At 47.7% G+C, this 22,604-nt stretch overlaps 2 protein-coding genes across 3 annotated transcripts; both read right to left on the reverse strand.

Annotated features, from left to right (window-relative positions):
• Positions 1-292: 292 nt before the first annotated feature.
• LOC142803090 (uncharacterized) lies at positions 293-6,896 on the reverse strand. 2 transcript variants are annotated; one of them, XM_075888202.1, is made up of 2 exons: positions 6,197-6,896; positions 293-1,081 (listed from the first exon to the last, which is right to left on the reverse strand). In XM_075888202.1, the coding sequence occupies exons 1-2, from the start codon at positions 6,197-6,199 to the stop codon at positions 404-406; spliced, it is 681 nt and encodes a 226-aa protein (XP_075744317.1). In that variant the 5' UTR covers positions 6,200-6,896; the 3' UTR covers positions 293-403. The 2 variants fall into 2 exon arrangements, with proteins under 2 accessions (XP_075744317.1, XP_075744311.1); XM_075888196.1 differs by having other exon boundaries at positions 2,094-6,896.
• Positions 6,897-16,555: 9,659 nt separating this feature from the next.
• LOC142803098 (uncharacterized) lies at positions 16,556-22,544 on the reverse strand. Its single transcript, XM_075888205.1, has 2 exons — positions 19,528-22,544; positions 16,556-17,837 (listed from the first exon to the last, which is right to left on the reverse strand). The coding sequence occupies exons 1-2, from the start codon at positions 22,529-22,531 to the stop codon at positions 17,128-17,130; spliced, it is 3,714 nt and encodes a 1,237-aa protein (XP_075744320.1). The 5' UTR covers positions 22,532-22,544; the 3' UTR covers positions 16,556-17,127.
• Between the last annotated feature and the right edge of the window lie 60 nt (positions 22,545-22,604).

Here is a 22,604-nt window from a genome sequence, read left to right on the forward strand (position 1 = left end):
ATGCTAAGTGGGAAAGGAAGGCTTCCACAGGAACCCTCCTCCTTTAGATTTTTGTTCTTTCCCTCTATTTGGTGACCTCACCAGTGACTTCATGAAAAAAGTTTTCTGTTCGTGATTTACTTCTAGCAGGATGCCCGGCAAGCGCCATGGGTAAAAGCGGCGCTGCCGCTGCTCAGCATTCGAGAGCGATTACATGGAAGGTATAGGGAGTTCCCGCCCCCTGGTTTCGCTTTTTGAACAACCGAGCAGGCACTTCGAGAGGCCATAGAAGTAGTTCCAGTAATCGCATGAATAAACGTATCGATTTGTTTTTTATTTTGTGTGCGAATTGTCTCGGTCGACGTCGTGCGCCGGTCGCTAATATTCTGTCATTTGCGTCCGGGCGTGCCGAGGCTCAGCGTCACTACTTCTCGTCATGGTGGCTTTCTTCGGGATGCTGGCTTTGTTCGGGACGGTGGCTTTCGGTGGTATGGTGGCTGCCTTCCTCGGGACTCTTATGATCCTGCGGGACCTTCTTGCCCACGTCTACGCTCACAGAAACGTTCAGAGCTTCGTCGACGGCGCGTTTTCCGTCTGGCACGTCGATGTACACGGGGGGAACCTTGACTTCCACGTGACCGTCCTTGTAGCTTTCGACGATCATCTTTTTTTCAATGTGTACCGGCGACATGATTGCCCGGGGTGGAGACATGGGACTCTTGGGCGGAACCAAGTCGATAGTCATATTCACCTGCAGTGGTATGTCTGCGAAGTCGGCTGAAGACTCGGAGATCGCGTGCGCGATGTGTTCCGAAAAAGATAGGTCTTCGATCGAGAACTTGGAACCCTTGAGTGCATTGTGCCCCTTGTGGCTACTCTGACCTTTATTTCTCTGTGGCGATCCTTTGGTGTAAATTTCCGGGGTGGTTATTCGAGACTTTTCGGCTACGTCTGGAAAAAGCCCACTCGAGGTCTCGAACTGTCCGGTTGTTGAGCCTGCTGGTACAAGTTCCGGGCTTGAATGCACGCTGAGCTCTTGTCTCTCGATGCCGGTTTTCGCCTGGGTTCCATGTACAATGAAGGTCGCCGATTCCGTCTTGTCCTGAGATGGAAAATTGACACCTTTAGCTCCTTCGCGTAACTAAACTAACCAACATAAGCAGTCACCCACGCAAACAAGGTGTCGCAATTTATTTTATGCATACAACGTTGTGCGTATCGTTATTACTGTTGTGGCCAGGCGCGTAGCCATAAGTTGTACTCGGGGAGGGGGGCACCTCTACGATTTTGGAGACGGCACCCACTTGAAATGATAATTTTTTGCTTTCTCTATGCCATGGCTAAAAAAATTGGGGTGGGGTAGGGGGCACGAACCCGGTGTGCAACCTCCTAGCTACGCTCTTGGCTGTGCTACATTATCATAGTTGAATAGCGTATAGTGTACCGAATATTGGAATAAGCACAGAGAATCTGAGTAAGAGGTACAACTTTGTATATTTCTCCAAAATTTTGTGAACGTGATTTGTTCGAGGTATTTATTGTTTACCCGGCTTTCCACCCGTGGTTGTACTGCTCGTCTTTGAGGACATTTCAAGCGTAGTATTAGCGGTAGTCTCAGACGACACGTGAGATGATGCACCCTTCAGGGCGTCTTTGGTCTGCCACGCCTTTGAACGGGCTTTAGATTCCGATTCGTATCTTTCGGCGGTTGCTTTAGTAACCAGAGCACCTGATTTGTCAATCACCGTGTTCTCAGATCGTGCTGACTGAACGTCTCGTGATGCGTACATTAGCGTCTGTCCGTCGGAATTTTCGTTTGACGAGACGAGATTATGCGTGAATGGCGAGGCTGTACTTGAACTCTGACTTGCACTTCGCTTGAATGCTTTCACTATGCTGCGCTCATTTCCCGTAACGATACGTGTAGCAGTAGCTCCACTCACTAAGTTGCGTTCGGCATGCGGTGCAACTTCATTAGCGTGCGCTACAGTGCCATCTTGCAACTTGTTGCGTGAAGCTGCCTTTGTGGCTTCATCAAATGCAGTTTTTGCAAAGGGAACCGTTCTTGTTGAGGATCGTAGCGCAGGTTTCAGTGGAGCGTAATTTGTTCTCACCAGTTCTGTGGGTCCTCTACCGGATGACATGCGAGTGGGCTTGTCACCCGTTGACGTGAGCACATGTAGCGAGGATCCCCTGTGCGGCTTCTTCTCCGAGGCAGCGGTTTGTGAAGATGCGAAAGGACTTGATGGAAGCTTCAGCTCTAAACTTTTCTCTGTCAATGATGGCCTTGATCCTTCGCTTCGAACTGTTCTTTCTTTGGTTTCCGCTTGCTTGTGTCGTTCTTCTGGAGGTGAGATTGGTCTGGCAAGTGGCTGTGTTGATGACGGCATGTCAGTAGGGCTGCTACGGTGCTGGGGAGAAAGGTGTGCTGGGTCGCCCTTGGCTTCCAGAAGCTTTCTTATCTCACCTGGTGATGCCAAGTCGCTAGAGTTCTTTGAAGGAGAACCGGTACTCAGAGCGTTACGAGCGCGTCCAGGGGACCTGAAGGAACTCTCGCCAGGACTCATTACGGTGGCGGGTACCATGGATGTCTCGGATTGTGACGGATCAAATACAGTAACTGGGTGCCCTGCCTGACCGAGAGTGCTAATTGCGCCGTGCGAAGTACTAATTACAGTACTGTCGAGTGCTATGCTAGGTCCAGATTCGGTAGAGGAAACCGGTAACTTTTCTGTCGCAGTAAATTCCATCATTGTTGACGGAGGATTAGCGAGGTGCTGCATAGATGATAACCTGGCAATGCTTGCTTCGACTTGGGAAGATGGTGTCAGGGGACTCATAATGCTCGACAAAGAGCCGCCCGGAGGTTGCGGCGACAGGGTTTGCCGTGGTAACGTTTCCGTAAGAATGGTTTTTGAGGCTGGGGATGATTCTTGTAGACATAAACGAGGGCTTTTTGTGGGATCTAGAGTTCCTGCACTCGCCAGCGATGAGCAATGATCTAGAGTTCCTGCACTCGCCAGCGATGAGCAATGATCAAGTAGTTTGTGATGGGAAGAATTATTCTCAAGCGAAGGCAGGGGCCCGTCTGACAGGTGAGAAGTCGTTGCAGGAGTACCTCGAGGGCTCTTGGTTGGATCTAAAAGGCCCGACGCTGCCGGCGGAGCCCGCAGTTCAAGAGTTGTACCAGGTCTGTCTCGGGGGTTTTTGATTGGGTCTAGTAGACCCAGAGGTGCATCCGGTGTGCTTGGTTCTGGAGTAAGAGCACTTCGTGACACTTTGGTTGTTTCAGGACTGCCTCGAGGGCTTTTAGTTGGATATATTAGCCCAGATACTGCCTGTGGTGTCCGAAGTTCCACAATCAAATGATTGCCTTGAGGATTCTTGGTTTGATCTATAAGACCAGAGCCTGGCTGTGGTGTCCGTGGTTCATGAGTAAGGGCGCCTCGTGACGCTTCAGTTGTTGCAGGACTGCCGCGGGGGCTTTTATTTGGGTCTAAAAAGCCTGACACTGCCTGTGATGTCCGAAGTTCCAGAGTTGTTACAGGACTGCTCTGAGGATTCTTGGCTGGATGTAAAAGACCAGAACCTGCCTGTGGTGTCCGTGGTTCATGGGTTCGGGCTTCTCGTGACACTTCAATGCTGCCTGGACTTCCTCGGGGGTTTTTAGTTGAGTCTAAAAAGCCAGATACTGCCTGTGGTGTCCGCAGTTCAAGTGTTGTTACAGGACTGCCCCGAGTACTTTTGGGTGGATCTAAAGGACCAGAGCCTGCTTGTGGTGTCTTCGGTTCATAGGTAAGGTCACTTCTTGACGTTTTTGTTGTTCCAGGACTGCCGCGGGGGCTTTTGGTTGGATCTAGAAAGCTTGATGCTGCCTGTGGTGTTCGTGGCCAAGAAGCTGTTTCAGGACTGCCTCGGGGGCTTTTAGTTGAATCTAAGAGGCCGGATGCTGCCACTGGTGTCCATGTTGTGAGAGAAAGGTGACCTTGTGGCGCCTCATCAGATGTTATATTACTTATTCTCGGGCTTTTCGTAGGATCTAAACAGCTGGAAGCTGCCAGCGGCGTCCATAGTTCCGGAGAAAGGCCGCCTTGTGAAGCTTCAAGGATTATTTTAGGACTACCGAAGGGGTTATTACTTGTATCTAAAAGACCAGACGCTGCTTGCGGTGTCTTCGGTCCAAGAGATGTCCCAGCACTGCCTCGGAGGCTCTTGGTTGTATCTAAGAAGCCGGATGCTGCCAGCGGCGTCCAGGGTTCAAGATAAAGGCGACATCGTGACGCCTCATCAGATGTTCCACTACTTATTCTCGGACTTTTGGTAGGATCTAAAAAGCCGGAGGCAGTCTGTGGCGTCCATTGTTCTGGAAAAAGGCCAGTTACTGAAGCTTCAGGAATTATTCCGGGACTTCGTATTGGGCTCTTGGTTGAATCTAAAATGCCAGAGACTGCCTGTGTTGTCCGCAACACCACAGTTGTTCCAGGACTGCTTCGGTGACTTTTGGTTGGATCTAAAACACCGGACGCCGCTCGTGGCGTCCACAGTTCCGAAAATATGGTGTCTTGTGGAGCTTGTGGAGCTGTTCCAGTAGTTTCTCGCGGGCTTTTGTTTGAGTCTGGAACGCTGGATGCTACCAGAGGTGACCATGATTCAGTCGAAGTACTCCCAAGTAGAACAGACGTCATGTATACTGGAGATCCCGGGTGACTTCTATTAACTGGAGAGGAGTCGGAAAAGTTGGCTGCTGTAGTTCCTGTCGTCACAGAGATATTCCCTGTAGTGCGCAGTGATGAGGCATTTGTTTCATGCGGAGATAGTGTGACGCTGAGTCTGGGCGACTTTTCTCGCATTGATGCTGGCTTGATGTCTGGGCGTATCAGGCCTTTTTTTGAATTCGTCTCAGTGATAGTAGGTGCTGGTTGGATAAGGTTTTTTCGAGTGGACGCTTCGTTGCCGATTATACTTTTCGTAAGCTCTGAGGTTGAGTGAGCGCCGGATCTTGGACTTTTGTGAGGATCCAACAGTCCAGCTGTTGGTCGAGGTGACCCCGGTGCTGGAAACAGGTTCGGCATAGTTGCATCAAGACACTCACACGAGGCGAATTCCGAAGAATTTGGACGAATTATGGCCCGTCTCGGTGGTACGACGCTTGTAGATAGCTGAGCGGATTCATGGTGACTTGCAGTGGAAGTCTTTGCGGGCTCTGAGAGACCCTGACCAGTGTGTGGCAACAACGCATTCGCCTCCGCGCGTGGAAAGGTGCCTGCCGACGTAGGTGCTATTCCCCATTGCGAGAAAGGAGAAGTTGTCGCACTCTTCATCACTTTCCCGCCTGAGAAAGGTGAAGTGGCTGCACTCTTCACTCCGACCACGGCTTGTTCTGCCTTGTCTACGGTGGGTGCGGCTTTTATGAGAGATAGTTTTGTAGAATCACTGGCGGATAGGCTTTTTGAGGCTTGAGGCGAGACCAGTGGACCGGTTTTCTCGATTGGCTCATGGATGCTTTCGGATGGCGCCCCGGACCGCATTTCTGCTATCTTGTGTGGTAACGTTGCGCTTGCAAATACTGGCTGCGAATGCAAAGAAAGGAATGTCCCGGCAGTAGTGTTATCACTCGCAAAGTCTTTAAATCCATGATGATCGTCAATCAGAGACACACCATGCGAGGGAGGCTGTAACAATGTAGGCTTTGTAAATGCCTCCCGACAAGACTTGGGTGATCCAATGATTTGTATCCGTCCGCTCTCTCCAGATTTCGAAATTTCAGTTTTCGATGTCTTCTTAAGCCCCGCCACTTGCTCTCGACTAGACTGAGCGAGTGCACTTTCGTCATTATTGGGAGCGCTTCTGGTGCCACGCGCAATGGCAAGTCTGTCAGCGCGATTGAAAGCTACTCTAGTTTGTACGATGGGACATATTTCCACTGATCTGATCGTCACCTCTTCCGCATGCGGCGAAGGCACGAATGAACCTCCTTGGGATGTCCGTGTGGTTTTCAGGATTCCGGAACGGGACCTTTGCGAGGACGCGGAGCGCTTTTTGGGCAATTTCAGGTGTTCCGCGGACATCAGAATTTTGGAAACTGGGTGACCTAAAAGCCCTTGCGCCGTACCCTTTTTCATGTCACGTTGGTTGCCCGAACCGGCCACTGAGTCACTCCTGCGAAAGGCCGTCCGTTGCTGTGTTGGAGAGTCGGCTAGGAGAGCGGCAAGCTTACCATGTCTTTCGAAGACCGAAGCGTTATGTGGCGAAGCCGAGAACGCTACGATGACGCCGGAGCGTTTGACGGCGACGCTCTTCGAACAGTGCGCCACAGGCAGCATCTCGGTGTACGCAGATTTCGACCAGATTGATGAGCCGGCGGACTTGCCTGTTGACTTAGCGCTGACCACCGAGACGCTCTTCCTCAGAACTGCGTGTAAGCTGCCGTCGAATTCCCTGGATTTGCTGCGCTCCGGCAGCGACGGCAGTACAGCGAAGCGGTTGTCGACGCTCTTCGAGCCGGTGGCAGGGAGGCGGGTGTCATTCGGCAGAATGTTTACCTCGGAATCGTGTGACGATGCGATCGACCTGCTGTGATGTCTGCCCACGTTGACAGCGAGGCCGGCAGGCGTCCAGCCGCCCTGAATGACGACTTGGGCCGGTACCAGCGGCGTAGTCACTACCACGTTTGAGGGTGCTTTTGGGGACCTGACCGATGGCGATGTTGGTCGGTTCAAACCGGCTGGCCACTGCGAAGACGCCGTGCGCGACCGGGACTTCATGGTGGTAGACTGCTCGCCGAGGTTGCAGCTTTATCGCGGCTGTTCTCGGCAATTTCGAGGAAAACGGGTCCGATTTTGGTGAGCCCGCCGGCCCGGAAAGCTGCGCTGCCTCGGCCCGCAAGCTTCTTCCTCGTTTCAAGCTTGGCTTAAATGCCCGCGTGCTGGCAAGAGTGCTGATGTTGATGATGATGCTGGCCTAGTGCTATAAGGTCACTTTACCTAGTCATGCTGGTGTGCACCCTCTATAAGGGATAGGTGGTATGTTCAATAATGGATATCAGTAGAGCATGAAGAATAAGATGTGAAGATGAACAAATCAAAGAGCTTTGCTAATCTATGCGACGCTTGTAATAATAAATATAGTCAGCCTTCATTAGAAAATAAATGTAAGTAAACGATGATAACGTAGTACAAATAATTAGAAATTAAAATGACGAGCTGAAGGGAAGTACTTATATGGGATGTCAAGGCAGTCTTAAAATTTGTGCATATATGTAGGCTGTAAAGTCAGTCTTGAAATTAAGTAGATTTGAAATTTTTCTATGACGTTGTGATGGGAAATACTAGACAGTTCTCGTTGTGCGTCTGCAATGGCCCACTAAAATTTGTGTATTAACGTGTTATGGCGAAACAACTCCAGTATTGTACAACTAAAACAAAAAAGAAAACGAAGCCATATTCATATAAGTTAACATTTAAACGAATGTCTACACCACTTGTTTTTTTAGCGTAGGGATTCCTGTGCTACACAAAAAATAAAGTTATTTCTACAAAATAACACGTTCAAAAATAAATTGTTGTACGCATAGAGCTGGCTTAGCTCCTTCCACTATTTGCTCGTCGTGTAACAAGAAAGGCACAGTCGAGCATTATTTTCTATCATGCAACCACTTCAATTTACTGAAGAGAAACATTCTCAAATGGGTCTTAGTCGAATTATATTGGATTTTGTTATTTACTATATTCTTTACTTGGGAGCCTCATGATTAGGTCATTGCCACTGAGATCTTTGTTTCGCCGTAGAAAGATTTCTAATTGAAACGGGGTGGTTTTGATCGCAAATTCCTTAATTAGCATAATTATTTTTTAAAAATAATTTTATAATTCTTTAGTCTTGCAATTTGTATGTGGCCACTTAGGTACAAATTATTCGTTTCTTGGCCTATTTCCAGAGTGGGTATGAACCATACATATAGGTCATCAGCATCATCATCATGCGTAACTTTAAAATTTATTTTGTAGTGAGGGTGTGATGATCATGACAATGACGATGAGTGCTTTCGATGTGGCTCATACACAATCTGGGGGTTCGGCTCACTACCATGGTGTCGGTCGAGTACGTTCAGCTAATACATTGAAGTAAACAGGATACAATATGAAACAGAAATGCATAAAGGATAAACTGCAAGTATCAAGCGATTGCAAAGTCAGACCAGACAGCTTTATTGATGACTTGAATGAAACGGTTTATAATAATGATACAAAACATGTTTAATAGTATAGCTAACCAATATTGTATGCTGGGTAGTGCCCCATATTACGCGGTGGTGAAGTCATCACGCTGTCGGCATGGGAGGCTGCTATTACCAGCTGCGTCCTCGAACAATACTTGTGGGTAGTCGAATGGGTCCGCGACGCGGCAGAGCTTAGTCCTTCTGTTCCGGTGTAAGGGCGACCCGCGACGTGCTGAAGCGCATTCCTGAAGACCACAGTAAAGTTTATCCATCCATCCATTACTTGAACAGTATACCTGAAGTATAGAGTTACATTCAATGATACCAAGATGGGAATATGGCGCTAATGTCTACGCGAGAATGGAGCGAGGCTTGTACCCCCATGGTACTTATGGGAAGTACAGGCTTTAAATCTGCGATCGGATGGTTTATGCTCTTGAGATTCGCGACTCTTGTTTGCCGAGTGTAAAATAAAGTGATATAAAGTCATATTTATTTGAAACTTGCTTCCTTCTTTTGTACGCAAACTTTATTGCAAAAAGTTTTCGTGACCATGAGGTAAAAGTTAAACTTGGACCGATTTCACCACCAGGGTACGCATCGCTTTGTCATTGCTTTCCAGATTTGCATCATCATGATATAATAAATTATTTTTTACAGCCATTGAAAAGAAACATGCTCGTTTTGCCCACAAAAGTATGTATTATCTATTTATGGAAATAACGGTACAGTACTAAGTGAGAAACACTTAGTTTCGTCTGCTCCGATGTCAGGTGAGTCTGCAGGTGGTTTGCTCCACAGGCATTTTTCGTTTTTTTGTGATCACATTCGAGTCAGAGGAGCGTAATGGAGCGTCTACTCAGCTTCGCTGTCGTCTTGCAGTCGATTCAAACGAGTTTTACAAAGACGCGCTTAAGAAAGAACGTGAAGTACATGAAATATCTTGCACTGGCACGGGACGCTACAGCTATGCGTGGTGGTGAGTGGACGACGCTTCGCTTAACCGGTCAAATACAGCTTGCCAAGCTCCAACGTCGCAGCAAATCTCAGACCTCGTGGTCTTCAGCCTCTTTGAGCTACAAAGGCAGTGCTTCAGTTCTTTGCACCGCACCCCCGCTGCGTGCACCGTGCCCGCGCTGCGTGAAAAACGAAACTAAAATTGCAGGAAAAGATTCGTAAACAGTTCTCTAGCTAACGCAATCCAATCTGAAGCCTGTACTTCCCACATTTCCCATGCGGATACACGATCGCAATGCCAGATTCTTCGCTCTAGGTATTATTGTACGAAAGTCCATGATCTGAAGGGTCTGTTACCTGCTTCATTTTTATTGCAGCTTGAGCAGCTTGTCCCTTCAGATTAAGTGCCTATAGGCGACAGCACAGTTTTCTTAGATTCTAGAGAGAGCCATTCGAGTGGTAATAAGTTACTACGGTGAACACCGATGTTCCCTTGAGGGGTAGGGTGAGGTAAAATGAGAGAAACATCTTAAAACAGTGAATATTTATTTTTATTTCACTCCTTACAGCTAAACATCAGTGCAGAAACTTTCAATTGGGTACAAGGTATGCGCTACATGAATATTGTCATGTTGTCACCGTGCAAAACGTCATTTTAAAGATAAATAAAAATGATCCAGATGTCTCATTTTGCCCCAACCAGCGGGACAAAATGAGAGGCGGCGTAGGGCGAAACGAGACAGCGTGAAAAGAATGCATTCCTCCAGCTTTTGCAGTAGAAAAACTTTAAGTTCACTCTAGGGGCCTTACGCAGTCTTAAGGAGTCCAGTCCTTGGACTCCACGCATTGAATATAGAAAGAATGTGATGTTGTGCTGCTCCTTGCAGATCCAACTCCTTGCAGATCAAACATCGCCAGTCTTTCTTTGCGCTAATGTTGTTTCATGTTGAATGCTTGCAGGTCCTCGGATTATTCAATATCGAACGCCAAATATATTTTGACGTATCTTCGTTACCTCTTCTTGCCGTTTTGATGCAGAACTGCACAGGTGTTTCGTGGCTTTAAATTTCGTCCACCAGGCTTTGTGAGGCAATGAATTTAATACTGTGCTAGACTCAGATTTTCTAGCATTTGTAATTTTTTCAATGAGGGTATTGGAAAAACGTCGTTAAAACTTAATACCAAGACATGTTTGCGAACTACTTAACTCGAAGATTCCACCATTTTTTATACGTCTCTTGAGAGCATCATTGGAAACATGGAAAAACCTTGATGTAGTGCGAATGGAGGGAGTCATGTAATGAACGGCAATCAGTGATTTTCCATGCTGTTTTCCTGCCAGGAAGCTCTATATGACATTCTCTTGTATGCAAGAACCCTCCTAAACAAAGAAATATTACGTTTCATGAGTTTAACTTAATTGTTCAATTAATAAGGCACTCTCTAAGCAAATTCGGTGCGTTTTTTGTCGGGTTTGGCGCCTCTCTCATGCCAGATTATAAAAACAAATTCAACTTTGTCCTCAGACACGAAATGAACTAAACGTTTGGTGTTATGTAGCTCGTGGTCTAAAGCAACAAAATAAATATTTACGTTGCTGTACTGACGCAGGGGTAGCTTCACGCACGGATCCTAAAATTCGGCTGAACAGAATTATGCCCCTTTTCTCGCCCCCTTTTCGTGCCTATCAGTGCACAATTAGAACGAAAAACGGGCAAGCTTTTTTGCAAAGTCAACGTGACTTCTATGATTTAGTGGGGCTACAGCACCTCCGTAGTGTTACCCGATTGTATTTGTAAAAAGCCTATCTCCTCGTTTTGTTTCGCGCACAGTGCTGAGTGGTAGGCGATCAAGGACGGACTTCGCTCCCAAAATTTTATCACAGGTGTTGGAAAATGATGTGCGTTTTATTCAGAATGTGCTTACGCGTGTACAGTGGCCATTCCCATGGCACAACGATTTTTAAGCGAGCAAGTGACGATTGTAGTGACCGACGCTTGTACCCGATGCGTGGACAGTCGGAAAATGTGCTCATATAAATGCGGCATGCCTAATAGATTTATTTTTTTTTAACGCCAACTGCGGTGCCGGTTTGCTGATTCGCTAGAAATGAAACGTGTTCACGCTGTCGTAATCAAGCAGTGTTGAGCTAGTCGCACTAAATTGTTTGCCGATGCGCACCACATACTAGTAAAATTTGGACAGCAGGAACTGCATACAGGAGACGCCACATCACCGAAAAGAGTAGTCGCTTACGTGGGCGCACACTATTCAGGATGCGCCCGAGGAAGGCATCACGTTTTTCTCGAATCTGAGAGTCTTCATCGGCGACACCCTGGCCGCGCCAGTCGTTGAAAGCGGGGCCGCGGTCTCAGGATCGGTCGAGCTGGGCACCGACATACGCGGCGCCAACAGGCGAGCCTTCCTGGTTTCCGGGAACGCTTTGTTGACGCTCTTCGCCGTGCTCTTCGCCGTTGTCGCTTGGGGGGCGAGCTCTTCGAACTGCTGCACCCCTGCCGCTTCGCTCAGTTCGGGTACGGAGCCCAGACTGGGAGGTTGGCTCACAGGCCCCGCCGCGGACGACTGGCGTCTTCGTGTCGCCGGCGACGCCCTCCGCACGACGCGGTCGCTGGACGACGCCGCGCAAGAGGGTCTCCTGGTAGCCGAGGGCCGATCGTCCGGCTTCGGCGACGGTGCCCCAGCACTGCGGACCGTCAGGCGCGCTGTCTTGGAGCTGGCGGACCCGACGGGAGCGCTCGTAGACGAAGGGCTCTTGGTGTGTGCACGTCCGCTAGCGATACCGCTAATCCTGATAGGGCTTGGCGACGCCAGACCGAACGAACCGTTGCTGCAACTCGACGCAGGCGATGGAGACGCGATTCGGACGGCTGACGAGAAGCTTCGACGCCTCGTGGACGAGGAGGACCAGCCCGCCATGGCTTCCGGCTGGTTTGCTCGTCGCGTTCGGGCAGTGAATTCACGTTACTTAGACATATCAATTTCTGGTGGTGCGCTAAATTTTTCGCCGATCGGGCTCGATGCCAAGGCTACATGCAGATGTAGATGTAGTGCTGAATCTGGTGATGATGATGATGATGCGTCCACCATGGTTCATACCCACCAAGGAGGTTTACTACTCAGGGGTAATCTGCCAGCTTCACATCATCTTTCCTTTTGTGACTGGTCAAAGCAAGGAGGTTTTAAAAAGTTGCGGGAGTGGAAGCTCCCGCAATGCTCTGCCAGCAATAGTGAAGCCAGCTTTCGCCCCCCAAAGATAACAGAAATATGCTAATTTTTGGTGTTGCCAATTTAGACACCAAGTGGCTTTTTCCTGTTAGTTTGAAGGCTACGTTAATTATAATTTAAAAGATAGTTGTTTCTGATGAAACAACCCAAACAAACAAGTATCGGTGAATTATTCTTCAATAAAACTTGCCTTAAATTCGATACTCACTAAAGAAAACTAGTAACACATGGACGCACTTTAAGCACTATCTGACCCGAAAAGGTTGTCATGTTGAACTCGTTGGGTGTGCGAGGAAAACGCTCTTTCTCAATCGCCAAACGCCAAGAGCTCATCATGCCCCTAGTAAAATGGCTCTCGCCGCCGGGTTCTTACGGTGGGTACGGCTTCACTCTTGGGCGATGATTTCCACTCCAGCGATTTTTTTAAAAACCTCCTTGGGTCAAAGTGGCGCGCATGCTAACGCTAACCATTGTTTCGTAGCAGGGCAACTATATATATATATATATATATATATATATATATATATATATATATATATATATATATATATATATATATATATATATATATATATATATATATATATATATATATATATATATATTTATCGTGCTAACGAACAACTCGACGAAAAGGGGGCGAGAAGGAATGGGATTCTGGGAAGAAGCAGTATTAGAAAATGGGGTGCACAAGACCATTGTAAGTTTGAGACAGAGCTGATGGAATCATTTCAATTGAAATTCGGTGCCTATGTGAATTAATGAAGTTATGTGCAAATGGAAGCTAGCTTTCATAGCGTGAGAAACTAGACGCATGCTCGTGCTTTTCTTGGGACCTACAAATTATGGTGCTATTGCACAAACGCTTTAGAGTTACTAGAACAGCTCGTGGCATATTCTCGTCTGTCGCGAAAACGCCATGTTGGATTGACTTTTGGTGATGCCCGCATTGGGCACAATGAAAAAAGAAACAACAACAACGACACATATAGCAACAGCCCCGCCGTGGTGGTCTAGTGGCTGAGATATTCGGCTGCTGGACCGCAGGTCACGGGATCGAATCCCGGCTGCGGCGGCTCCATTTTCGGTAGAGGCGAAAACGCTGTAGGCTCGTGTGTTCGGATTTCGGTGCACGTTAAAGAAGCCCAGGTGGTCAATATTTCCGGAGCCCTCAACTACGGCGCCTCTCATAATCATACGGTGGTTTTGGCACGTTAAACCCCACATATCGATCAATCAATAAACAGCATCAACAACGAGTACAAACAACAACACTAACGACGGCAATGACGACCACAGAGCGGCAGAACATGCATCGATATGAGCAAGAAATAAAAGAAGGGAAGTAGAAACTGTTCCTTCTCCTTTCTTTCGCGCATTTAGCTTTGGCAAAAAATACTGGCATTGCGAACACTCGGGTAACATATTATGAATTTTTCTGAAGAACAAGGGTCGGGCAAGGCAGGGAGAAACGAGACAAAAAGGTGCAAATAGTGAATGTTTTTTCCCCCGAAATTTCGTTCGATACCATTAAAAAAAACAAAAGAAGCACTTTATTTTTGATACCATGTATGGGGAACATAAACATGGCCGTGATGTCGTTCCTTGAAAGTTTAAGAAAAAGAAAGAAGAGACGTCGCAACTGTCTCGTTTTACGCAACCTGTGGAACAGAATGTGGCGCAGCCTGTGGTAAGAGGAGACATTTGAATAACGAGCAGTTGGGCTAGTTGGTGGGGATACATTATGCGAGACGGTAGGTGTGCACACAAAACGTAAGGAAGAAGTTAAGGCAAGGAAGAAGTCGTCATTTCTTTTTTTAATTTACATGCGAAAAAAACTTGAGAAGGTGTTAGAGCCAGCTGTCTTGTTCATGTCTCCGAGTTGCACTCAATTTGGGGATTTGCCCAAGAAACAATGGGCGCAGCTGCATTGTGTGACTCCCAAAAAAGTTTTAGACTCGTTGATGTAAGTGAAACGTAATTTAAAAATTGTGACCGTCGTAGTCCTTGCCGTCCTTTAATATTGATTTGTAGTTCACATGTGTAGTGTGCCTTGAGTGCTATTAGTCAGGACATGGTCTTGTTAGAGCAAGAAACATGGTCGGGGCTTGTACTGATGGTGGCGGGGGGGGGGGTGTTGAGGGTGTCACTTTAATATAGATGGGTGTGATCCATTGCACCCTCCTCTTGGTAGTTACCATCTTGGAGGATGGAGAACAAGTTATAGAGTGGGTGGGAAATGTAACTAAATATATTACTCAACAGCTTCGCCTCTTGTGAAAAAACCAGAGCCTCTTCATGAAAGAGTACAAGATTAGTTTTTTACGCGCTGGTTCATCGCTTGGCCTTGTTGATTGCTGGAAGTTTGCCGGCCGTAAACGGTGTGGGAAGCTTCTGTGTAATTTATTACGCCAATACCGCGGCAACCCTGGACAATCGCATTGACACAGTTTTAAATGTTACAGTAAGCTCGTAAGAGTTGCCAGATGCTATCGAGCTAACAAGCAAATATTCACCACTAAACAAGCCCCCCCTCCCCCCCCCCCAAAAAAAAAAACCGCGTTACTTTCGCAAGGAAGCGCAAAAGAAGGGTAAAGCAAATGATTTTTTCTACTCTACAAAATATTTTAAAATATAATACAAATATGTAACTAACGTAAGAAGCGGAGCTCAAGAAATCACTTCAGTAATTTTGTGCAGAGAAACTATTCGCAACTATGAAGAAAACACGCATTTACTTTAAACATAGTTCGCAAAGTCTTGTCGATTGCCCCAACGTATCTTTGACTTCAACACTCAACTACTCAAAGTGATCGATTGTTTCGCTATTAGTCAGCGACAAACGCAATATTGGGAAACGTAATGATTTTTAAATCAACTATATTTGCTGGGAAAATGCGAATAAGCCCCCAAAACAAGACAAGCGATGGGAAAATTTTGCGAACTACTCGGCGAAAAAGAAGGCGAAATTCGTTTATTATAAGCGGAAGTGGCAAGTTGGCACATGGTGCTCTGGCAATGCAAGTCAAAGATAAAACTAATAGTTGGTTACAAGGCTCAGTGTTGTAACAGAGAAAAGTGACAGTATCGGGTACGTATACTCCTTTACGGTCGAGGGTTTCCATCCTTGTTGATCATTCATTCTGCGTGCTATAGTCATAACGAATCTTTCACGCGCTATCAAATTTAGCACCATTCTATTCTGTCTCTGACCTCGGGCAGGGAAACTTGCGCTAAGAGTCTGTGCTCCTGAGTGCACCTGGACTAGCTTAGCCAAAACGTGGGCAGCATTGCTGCAAGCATACGTGGCGCGATTAGCGCTGCATGATCAACTGGTTCATCATCATCATCACCTTCATCATCATCATCATCATCATCATCATCATCATCATCATCATAATCATCGTCGTCGTCGTCATATTCATCATCATCATCATCATCATCATCATCAGCCTGACTATGTTCACTGCAGGGCAAAAACCTCTCTCGATAGCTGCACAACTGCGTAAATCCGTCGCTTACACATTCTTTGCTGTACACGCGAGTCCTCGCGCAATGTGTCAATAATGCTGCTGATGATGGTTGCAATTATTTGTGAACATCACCAACTGACCTGCAACTACGCCATTGAAACGTTCGCGCATGAACCGTTTGCACAAACGCGGCTGCACACGGGGCCCCTCGTGCGATATAGGACTGTGTTAGTGCAGCACATTCTGACGAGTCGTGGCCGAGCTCTACGTAATAGCAGGACAACCTTATTGCGCCCACGTGTTCCGCAGTTCGTGTGACATGACAACTGGCGAACACAGAGGCTCTGCAACATTTGGACCTTTGTAGCCGCGCGTGCGACTTTTCTCGCAGTATGGTGTAATTATGTTGACACGTGTGTTGTTGATCGTGCTGCTGGTAAAGAAAAATGTGGCATAGCCATACGGGGGGTTCCTGTACCGTACGAGGCCAAAATAAATGTGGAGTAGGGAAGAAAATCACGCTCGTAATTTTCAATCAAGAATTACTGAAGCAATGTAGCAATTTATAATATAATGACTAGCACAAATTTATTTCGAAACAATGGCATAAAACTCCACAGTCAAATTTAAAATTTTCGATACAAAACCCAAACGAATGCTTTCGCTGTGCGCGGTGAAAAGAGCTATCTTAGCGAATTACATTAACAGCGCAAGCGAGTCTTATTTCGTCCGCATGGCCAATCCACTCACTCGAATATTAGAAACACGGTATTAGAGTTAGTCTTCGATAGAAACCAATAATAACCGTGCTCGTTCCTGAAATTAAAAGATAGATTTTTACTAACACCGAACAGACACCACAAAAATGTGATATGACTTATTTTTGATAGGACATATCAAATGACATGACTTAATATGAAATGTGATAGGACTTATCACAAAAATGTGATAGGACCACTGTCCTGGCCGTAAAATGACAATTTTTTTTCAGAACTTGATAGTAACTATCCCAATATTACAACAAATCCAATATTGCCGGATTAATTGGCTCAACGGCCTGGTCGAAATGTTCGAGAGAAGCGAGTTCTTATGCACAAATGATTGGCGTTCGAATCCTTAGGCGTTCTATATAAGTCGCAATATATACGCTATACTACAATTTAACGCTAATGTCGTTTATAACTCCGCAAAATGTTTGTCGCATGGATAGTCGTTCATCCACGATTGTTCGACGAAGCTGCCTCGAGCAGCGAGCTACACTGTGGTGAGGCAGACGACTCTGCCGTAGCTGTGCAGGGGCTCTCTCTTCGTGAACACCAGGCGCCATGGCTTGAGTTCGTGGCTGCTGACCTTGTCGAGGATGGGCCGCGTGGACAAGGAGCGCAGGTAAAACGCGGCCACCACGTCCACTTCGTCGTCGTGGCTGCACGATGCGAGCAGGCTGGAAAGTAGTGACTGGGCCGTTTCGACGTCGTCCGCGAACAGCCAGCGTAGCACCACGCGACCATCATCGCCTCGCTGCACGCTACCGTAGCCGCAAACGTTGCGCTCGTTGCGCGTTGCCAAGCGAACGTTGAGTCCGACTTCGCGCACGGTCGAGGTCAGGTAGCGTTTGCGGCTGAAGCCGAACACGCGTTTATCGTACGAAGCGAGAGCGTCGAAGTACTTTTCTTTGTACTCGACTACGAGCACGGTCCGCTTGAAGGCGGACCGCGAAAATCGAGCCTGCCCTAACATGATGTCCGTCGAGGGATCTGACGAGAACGGGTAGATCTCGTGCAGCTCCCGGAACGCGGGCTCGGGCAGCACCGTGAACAGGTTCTTGCCGCTCGTGACATGCAGCATCTGGTTCCACAGCAGGACGCCGATGTGCTCGAAGGCGTACGTCTCGCGTACGTGGCAGAAGCCGCAGAAGGCGACCTCATCGTCGAACACGAGGACGCTCGCAGCACCGCAGATGTGACCTGTAACGAGCGGGCGTGATAATTAAAGCACGCCTTCTATCATGGGGTCGTAGGTGTGTACATGGCTCTTCGTTAGGGGTAACTTAGTTTCACCCCTCTCCTCCCATGGCTGTAGGCCGAAAGCAAAGAAATAAGCTTCGCAATTAATGGGACAATTAATGGGACCCGAGGCTAAAGGTGGGACATGATTGGGCATGCAACATCAGGAGCCCTCGGTTGTCATTGAAGTCAAGGTACTGCATCACCAGAACCTTGCATTTCAAGTAATAATGTTAGAGGTCTGCAAGTTTGAGTAAAGTCGTTGGGTATACTGGAGCCCCTGTTAGATGACTAGGAAGGGCTGCCGCTCCCTCTCTCCTGCTCGCTGATCAAATGAACAAAATAAAAAAAAATGTGCACAGTGCGTTTATAAGAAAGCACGACCACAGCTGTTGGGCGTGAGATAGGAAGTTCTAATATTTTCGGGTTTTTTTTTACTTGCAGGTTTATAAGGTCACGTGCCCCGGAGCACGTTACAGCAGGTCCTTTCCGGTGAAGTGGCTCGTATACCGCTACTATAGCAGTACCGTCACTGCTAGTAATATAATTATTCTATTTCGGTAATCGCCGTGAAATGATGAGCATTGAGCTCAAATACACTGTTGATTAGTTAGTTAAAGCGCGCACCAATAGATCGGTGCTTGCCGCTGAAGGTAGAGGAACGAGCAAACGCACGAGGTGTACGGATTGGAAAGAGCAGAATGCGAAGTTTGCCGTGTTCGACCTGGAATTATTGTGCAGTAATATACGCACACCAGTAACCTTAAGGGTGTCTAGTAAAATGTGGCGTGCGATGAGGCTTTTATTTTTTAAATTTTTTTGGTGGCCTGCATAGTAAACATTGAACGAGATGTTCAGAGCGTTTGAGAATTTCAGCCAGCGAGTGGGCGTTTCAAAGAAATTGATTTTTTTCTTCTAAAGACTTGTACATGTTTACGGACGGCCATTTCTTAGCCCCGCGGCCAGAAAACATTGGAATTTGTGGTTGACCAATATTCAGTGCTTTAAAATATATATCACTGGTTCTCAGCCATGAATGTCCCGGGGACACCAATTGTTCACCGGTGGAAGCTATGAGGAACCGCTTGTATTGAGAGAAAGGGGGAGATGTATCGGCTCATAACACATGCAGTGTGAAATGCGTGCATTTTACTTGTCCCTGGCAAAAAAAAAAAGGCTAAACTTAGGTGCCACACCAATTCGATCTCAGCAGCGTGTCAATAAGTTGTGCGGTCCGCAGCCACATTCAACCTGCTTTTTGCTTGCTCTTCAAATATGCAAGCTTCTAACAAGTTTGGTCGCGTGAGCATGGCATAGGAAACTGCAACAAAAGCATTACAGCCACCTCACGATGAAAGTCTGCCATGATGGATCAGCGCCCAAGGCACTTCGATGCTAATCCGAAGGTCGCGGGTTCGAACCCGGCCGGTAGGGGTCCGTGTATACTGCGCAATGTCAGTGCACGTTAAAGAACACCAGACGGTAAAACTTTCTGGAGCTCTCCACTACGGCGTCTCTCATAATAATATCGTGTGGTTACGCAAACAAAAATTCCAAGCGGTCGCAGTCGCCAGACACATGCCTCCCAAAACTCCTGGTATCGTCAAGCCCCCATTTTAGACCCGGATATCGATAAACAGTGCATGCGTACCTAGCAAGGTGTCGACAGCGACGAAGAAGGTGCTTGGGCAAAGTACGTGCCTCGTGGCTATCGCAGCAGGCAGGACGTACTTGAATTCAGGTTCCTTCCAAGGTAGAGACATGATTTCCCTGACGTCGGCATCCGTGGCGATTCTCAGCTTGACGACGCCACTGACGTCAACAGGAACGGGGGCGAAATACTTGGGCGTTTCATGCAGACCGAAGCAGATGAACGACTCGAACGATTTATCCGGAGAAGTGTACTTCTTGCAGCACACGCAGTCACTCCAATCGACGTCGACGGCGTTATTCAAGCTCTCCGAGGAGTTCTGCTTCACCCAAGGCCGTTGCTTCGGGGTCGTTGCAACTGCTTTAGCAGCGGTGGTTGTCCTTTCAGATTCTCTAGCGGTTCCTTCGCTGGAAGGGAAGGACGGTGAACACGTTTGTTTGTGGAATTGAACCAAAGTTGCTGCCCCGGTACTTTGCTTTGTTTCTACGAAATTCGGCGCTGCGTCAGTTTCATCTACAACAACTCCTAATGTAGCGCAACTCGGAATATCTTCTGTAAGGGCTTCTGCCATCAAGTCTTCTGCATTCCGCTCTGAGATTCCAACAGACTCTACATATGGTGGTGTCTCTTCTCTAGGACCTGTGAAGTTTTCTTTGTTCCCCGCTCTCATTTCGATAGGTGCTTCATGTCCCGCGTTACGTGACTTCGGCAGAGACGCAGCAGTTGTTCTAGTCGACGTTTTTGTATTCGCCAGTGCATCCAGCGACCTTGAACGTGAAACGATGGCGTTGTTCAATGTATAAGGCACTTTTCCCCAGAGCTCTTTGAAATTTCTTATTACGCCTCCGTCGAGCATGGTTTGCACGATATAGCTTTCCACGGAAGGCACGCTATGCACCGAAGTCGACGAGGGAGTCTTCTGAAGATTCACACCCGGCCCGCTCTCGTAAAATTTCGCCTTCTGTGAAGCGCTAAGTATGCTCTCGTTGCTCCTATGTAATTGATTGCCCAACACGCGCCTCGCAACTGCCTCTGCGTAGGCGTTTCTTATGGCAGTTAAGCTCGCAGCGGGTGACACAATGATCGGTGTCAGCTCGTTAAGCCTCGTGCCTGAGGTCATGTGATCGAAAATTTCATTGACCAGCATTTGCTCTTCCGCCATTACCATGTCGGTTTGATTCACCCGGTTTTTATCTGGCGGTGACACTTCGACGAGGTAAGTTACAGCTCCGGGCTCAAGTTTCCTAAAAACACATCTGGCACCACGACTGCTCGATGTTGAGAACGAGAACTGCCGCTCCGTATGGGAGCTGCTTACCACCAGAGTGTCGCTCTTACGTGGAGCATCTAACAAGGACGGGTGATAATGTTCGATGTACGGGTCACCTAGCCGTCGTGCAGTGGTCGCCGTCTGGTAATACGCAGGTATTTGATGTTGTCCAGTGTTGGGCAGGAAACCTGGAGCTTGAGCGCTTGCGCAGTCTTGTGCGCGTTCCACTTTCTCATGCCCGAGACGATGTCTGTGAATGTCGCATCCACGGACGTGTTGCTGGATCATTCCTTCTATCAACTTTGTGAAAGACTTGCAACGTAAAAGCTCAGGCGTGGCTTTCTCTTTTTCTTGATGTACCTTCACGTCGGCAAGACAGCGTTCCTTTTCTCTGTGTGGTGCGCGCTCATTTGCAGAAGTGTCGGATGAACTCGAACGAAGCTTCGTCGGAGCGTCCTCTGTCGAAGCCGAGCAGGGCAACGCCATGAACCGTTTATCTGATTCAGCGGCTTCTTCGCGCTTCGCGGCTTCTTCAATTGCGGCCTCTATAAGACGCCTCACAGCATTTTCGGACGACTGCTTTCTCGGGAAAGCTTTATCCCGGGTTTCCGCACTTCCGACTTGCGACACCGGCAAAGTAGCCTTTTCGGGCATCTGGAGCGCTTCTCTATTTTTCAGAGAAGTTGGACTCCATTTTGTACCTTTTGCAGCAAGCGCTTCCCTCCAGCGCTGCTCGAACTGTCTACGTCTTTCCTCGCGAATAACATCAAATGATTTTTCGGGATAAAGCTCTTTGTCTTCGGCCTCCTTCTTTTCAGCGTATTCACTTTTCCGTTGCTCGTGTTCATCAATCACTTGTCGCTTTTCTTGCGTCTTTGTTGTAACAGCGTGGGATTGGTCTCGAACCACCGGTGTCGCCTCTTTATCAACATCGACAGAAGGCGTTGCGCGTGCCTCTTTTGGCTTTCGCTCCGGCGTTCGTTTCCCAGCGCTTTCATAATATTCTTCAAGAACACCCGCATAAACCTCCTGGTCAAGGACGGGAGCACTCATATCATTGATCTCTGGCTGCTGTGTTTCTTTCTTTTCAGGCAACTCTGCTACATTTGGCCGTGAAGCGGTTTTCTCAGCAGGCAGCTCAGTAACCTTTGGCTGTGATATCGAGCGCTTAGCAGGCAGATAAATCATTTTTGGCTGGGACGTCAATTTCTCAGCAGGCCACTCGGTTACCTTTGGCTGTAATGTTTCCTTATCAGCACGTACTGCAGTCACCTTGGACTGTGATGCCGGTTTCTCTACAAGTGGCCCAGCCAACTTTGGCCGTGGTATATGTTTCCCAGCAGACAGTTCAGCCACCGTTGCCAGTAACTTGTCTTTCTCAGCAAGCAACTCTGTTAGCTTTGGCAGTGTTGTTTGTTTTTCATTAGGTAGCTCAGTTACCTTTAGCTCCGGTGCCAGTTTCTCACCTGGCATCCAAGTCACGTTATGCGCCGTTGTCTTTTTCTGAGCAGGCAGATAGGTTACCTTTGGCGCAGGTTTTTCTTTTTCAGCAGGCAACTCAGTCGACTTTAGCTTCCTTGTACCTTTTTCAGCCGGCAGTTCAGTCACATTTAGATCCACTGGTTTTTTCTCTGGAGCCACCTCAGTCACATTTAGCAATGGTATTCGTTTCTCTGCAAGCAGCCCAGTTACCGTGGGGATTGCGGTCTGTTTCTCATCAGGAAGCTCAGTCATCTTTAACTGCCATGTACGTTTTTCAGCCGGGAGCTCTGTCACCTCGAGCTCCAGCGTTTCTTTCTCCAAAGCC

Source organism: Rhipicephalus microplus, chromosome 1 (assembly GCF_043290135.1).
Source record: "Rhipicephalus microplus isolate Deutch F79 chromosome 1, USDA_Rmic, whole genome shotgun sequence".
In the NCBI taxonomy this organism is placed as follows: domain Eukaryota; kingdom Metazoa; phylum Arthropoda; class Arachnida; order Ixodida; family Ixodidae; genus Rhipicephalus; species Rhipicephalus microplus.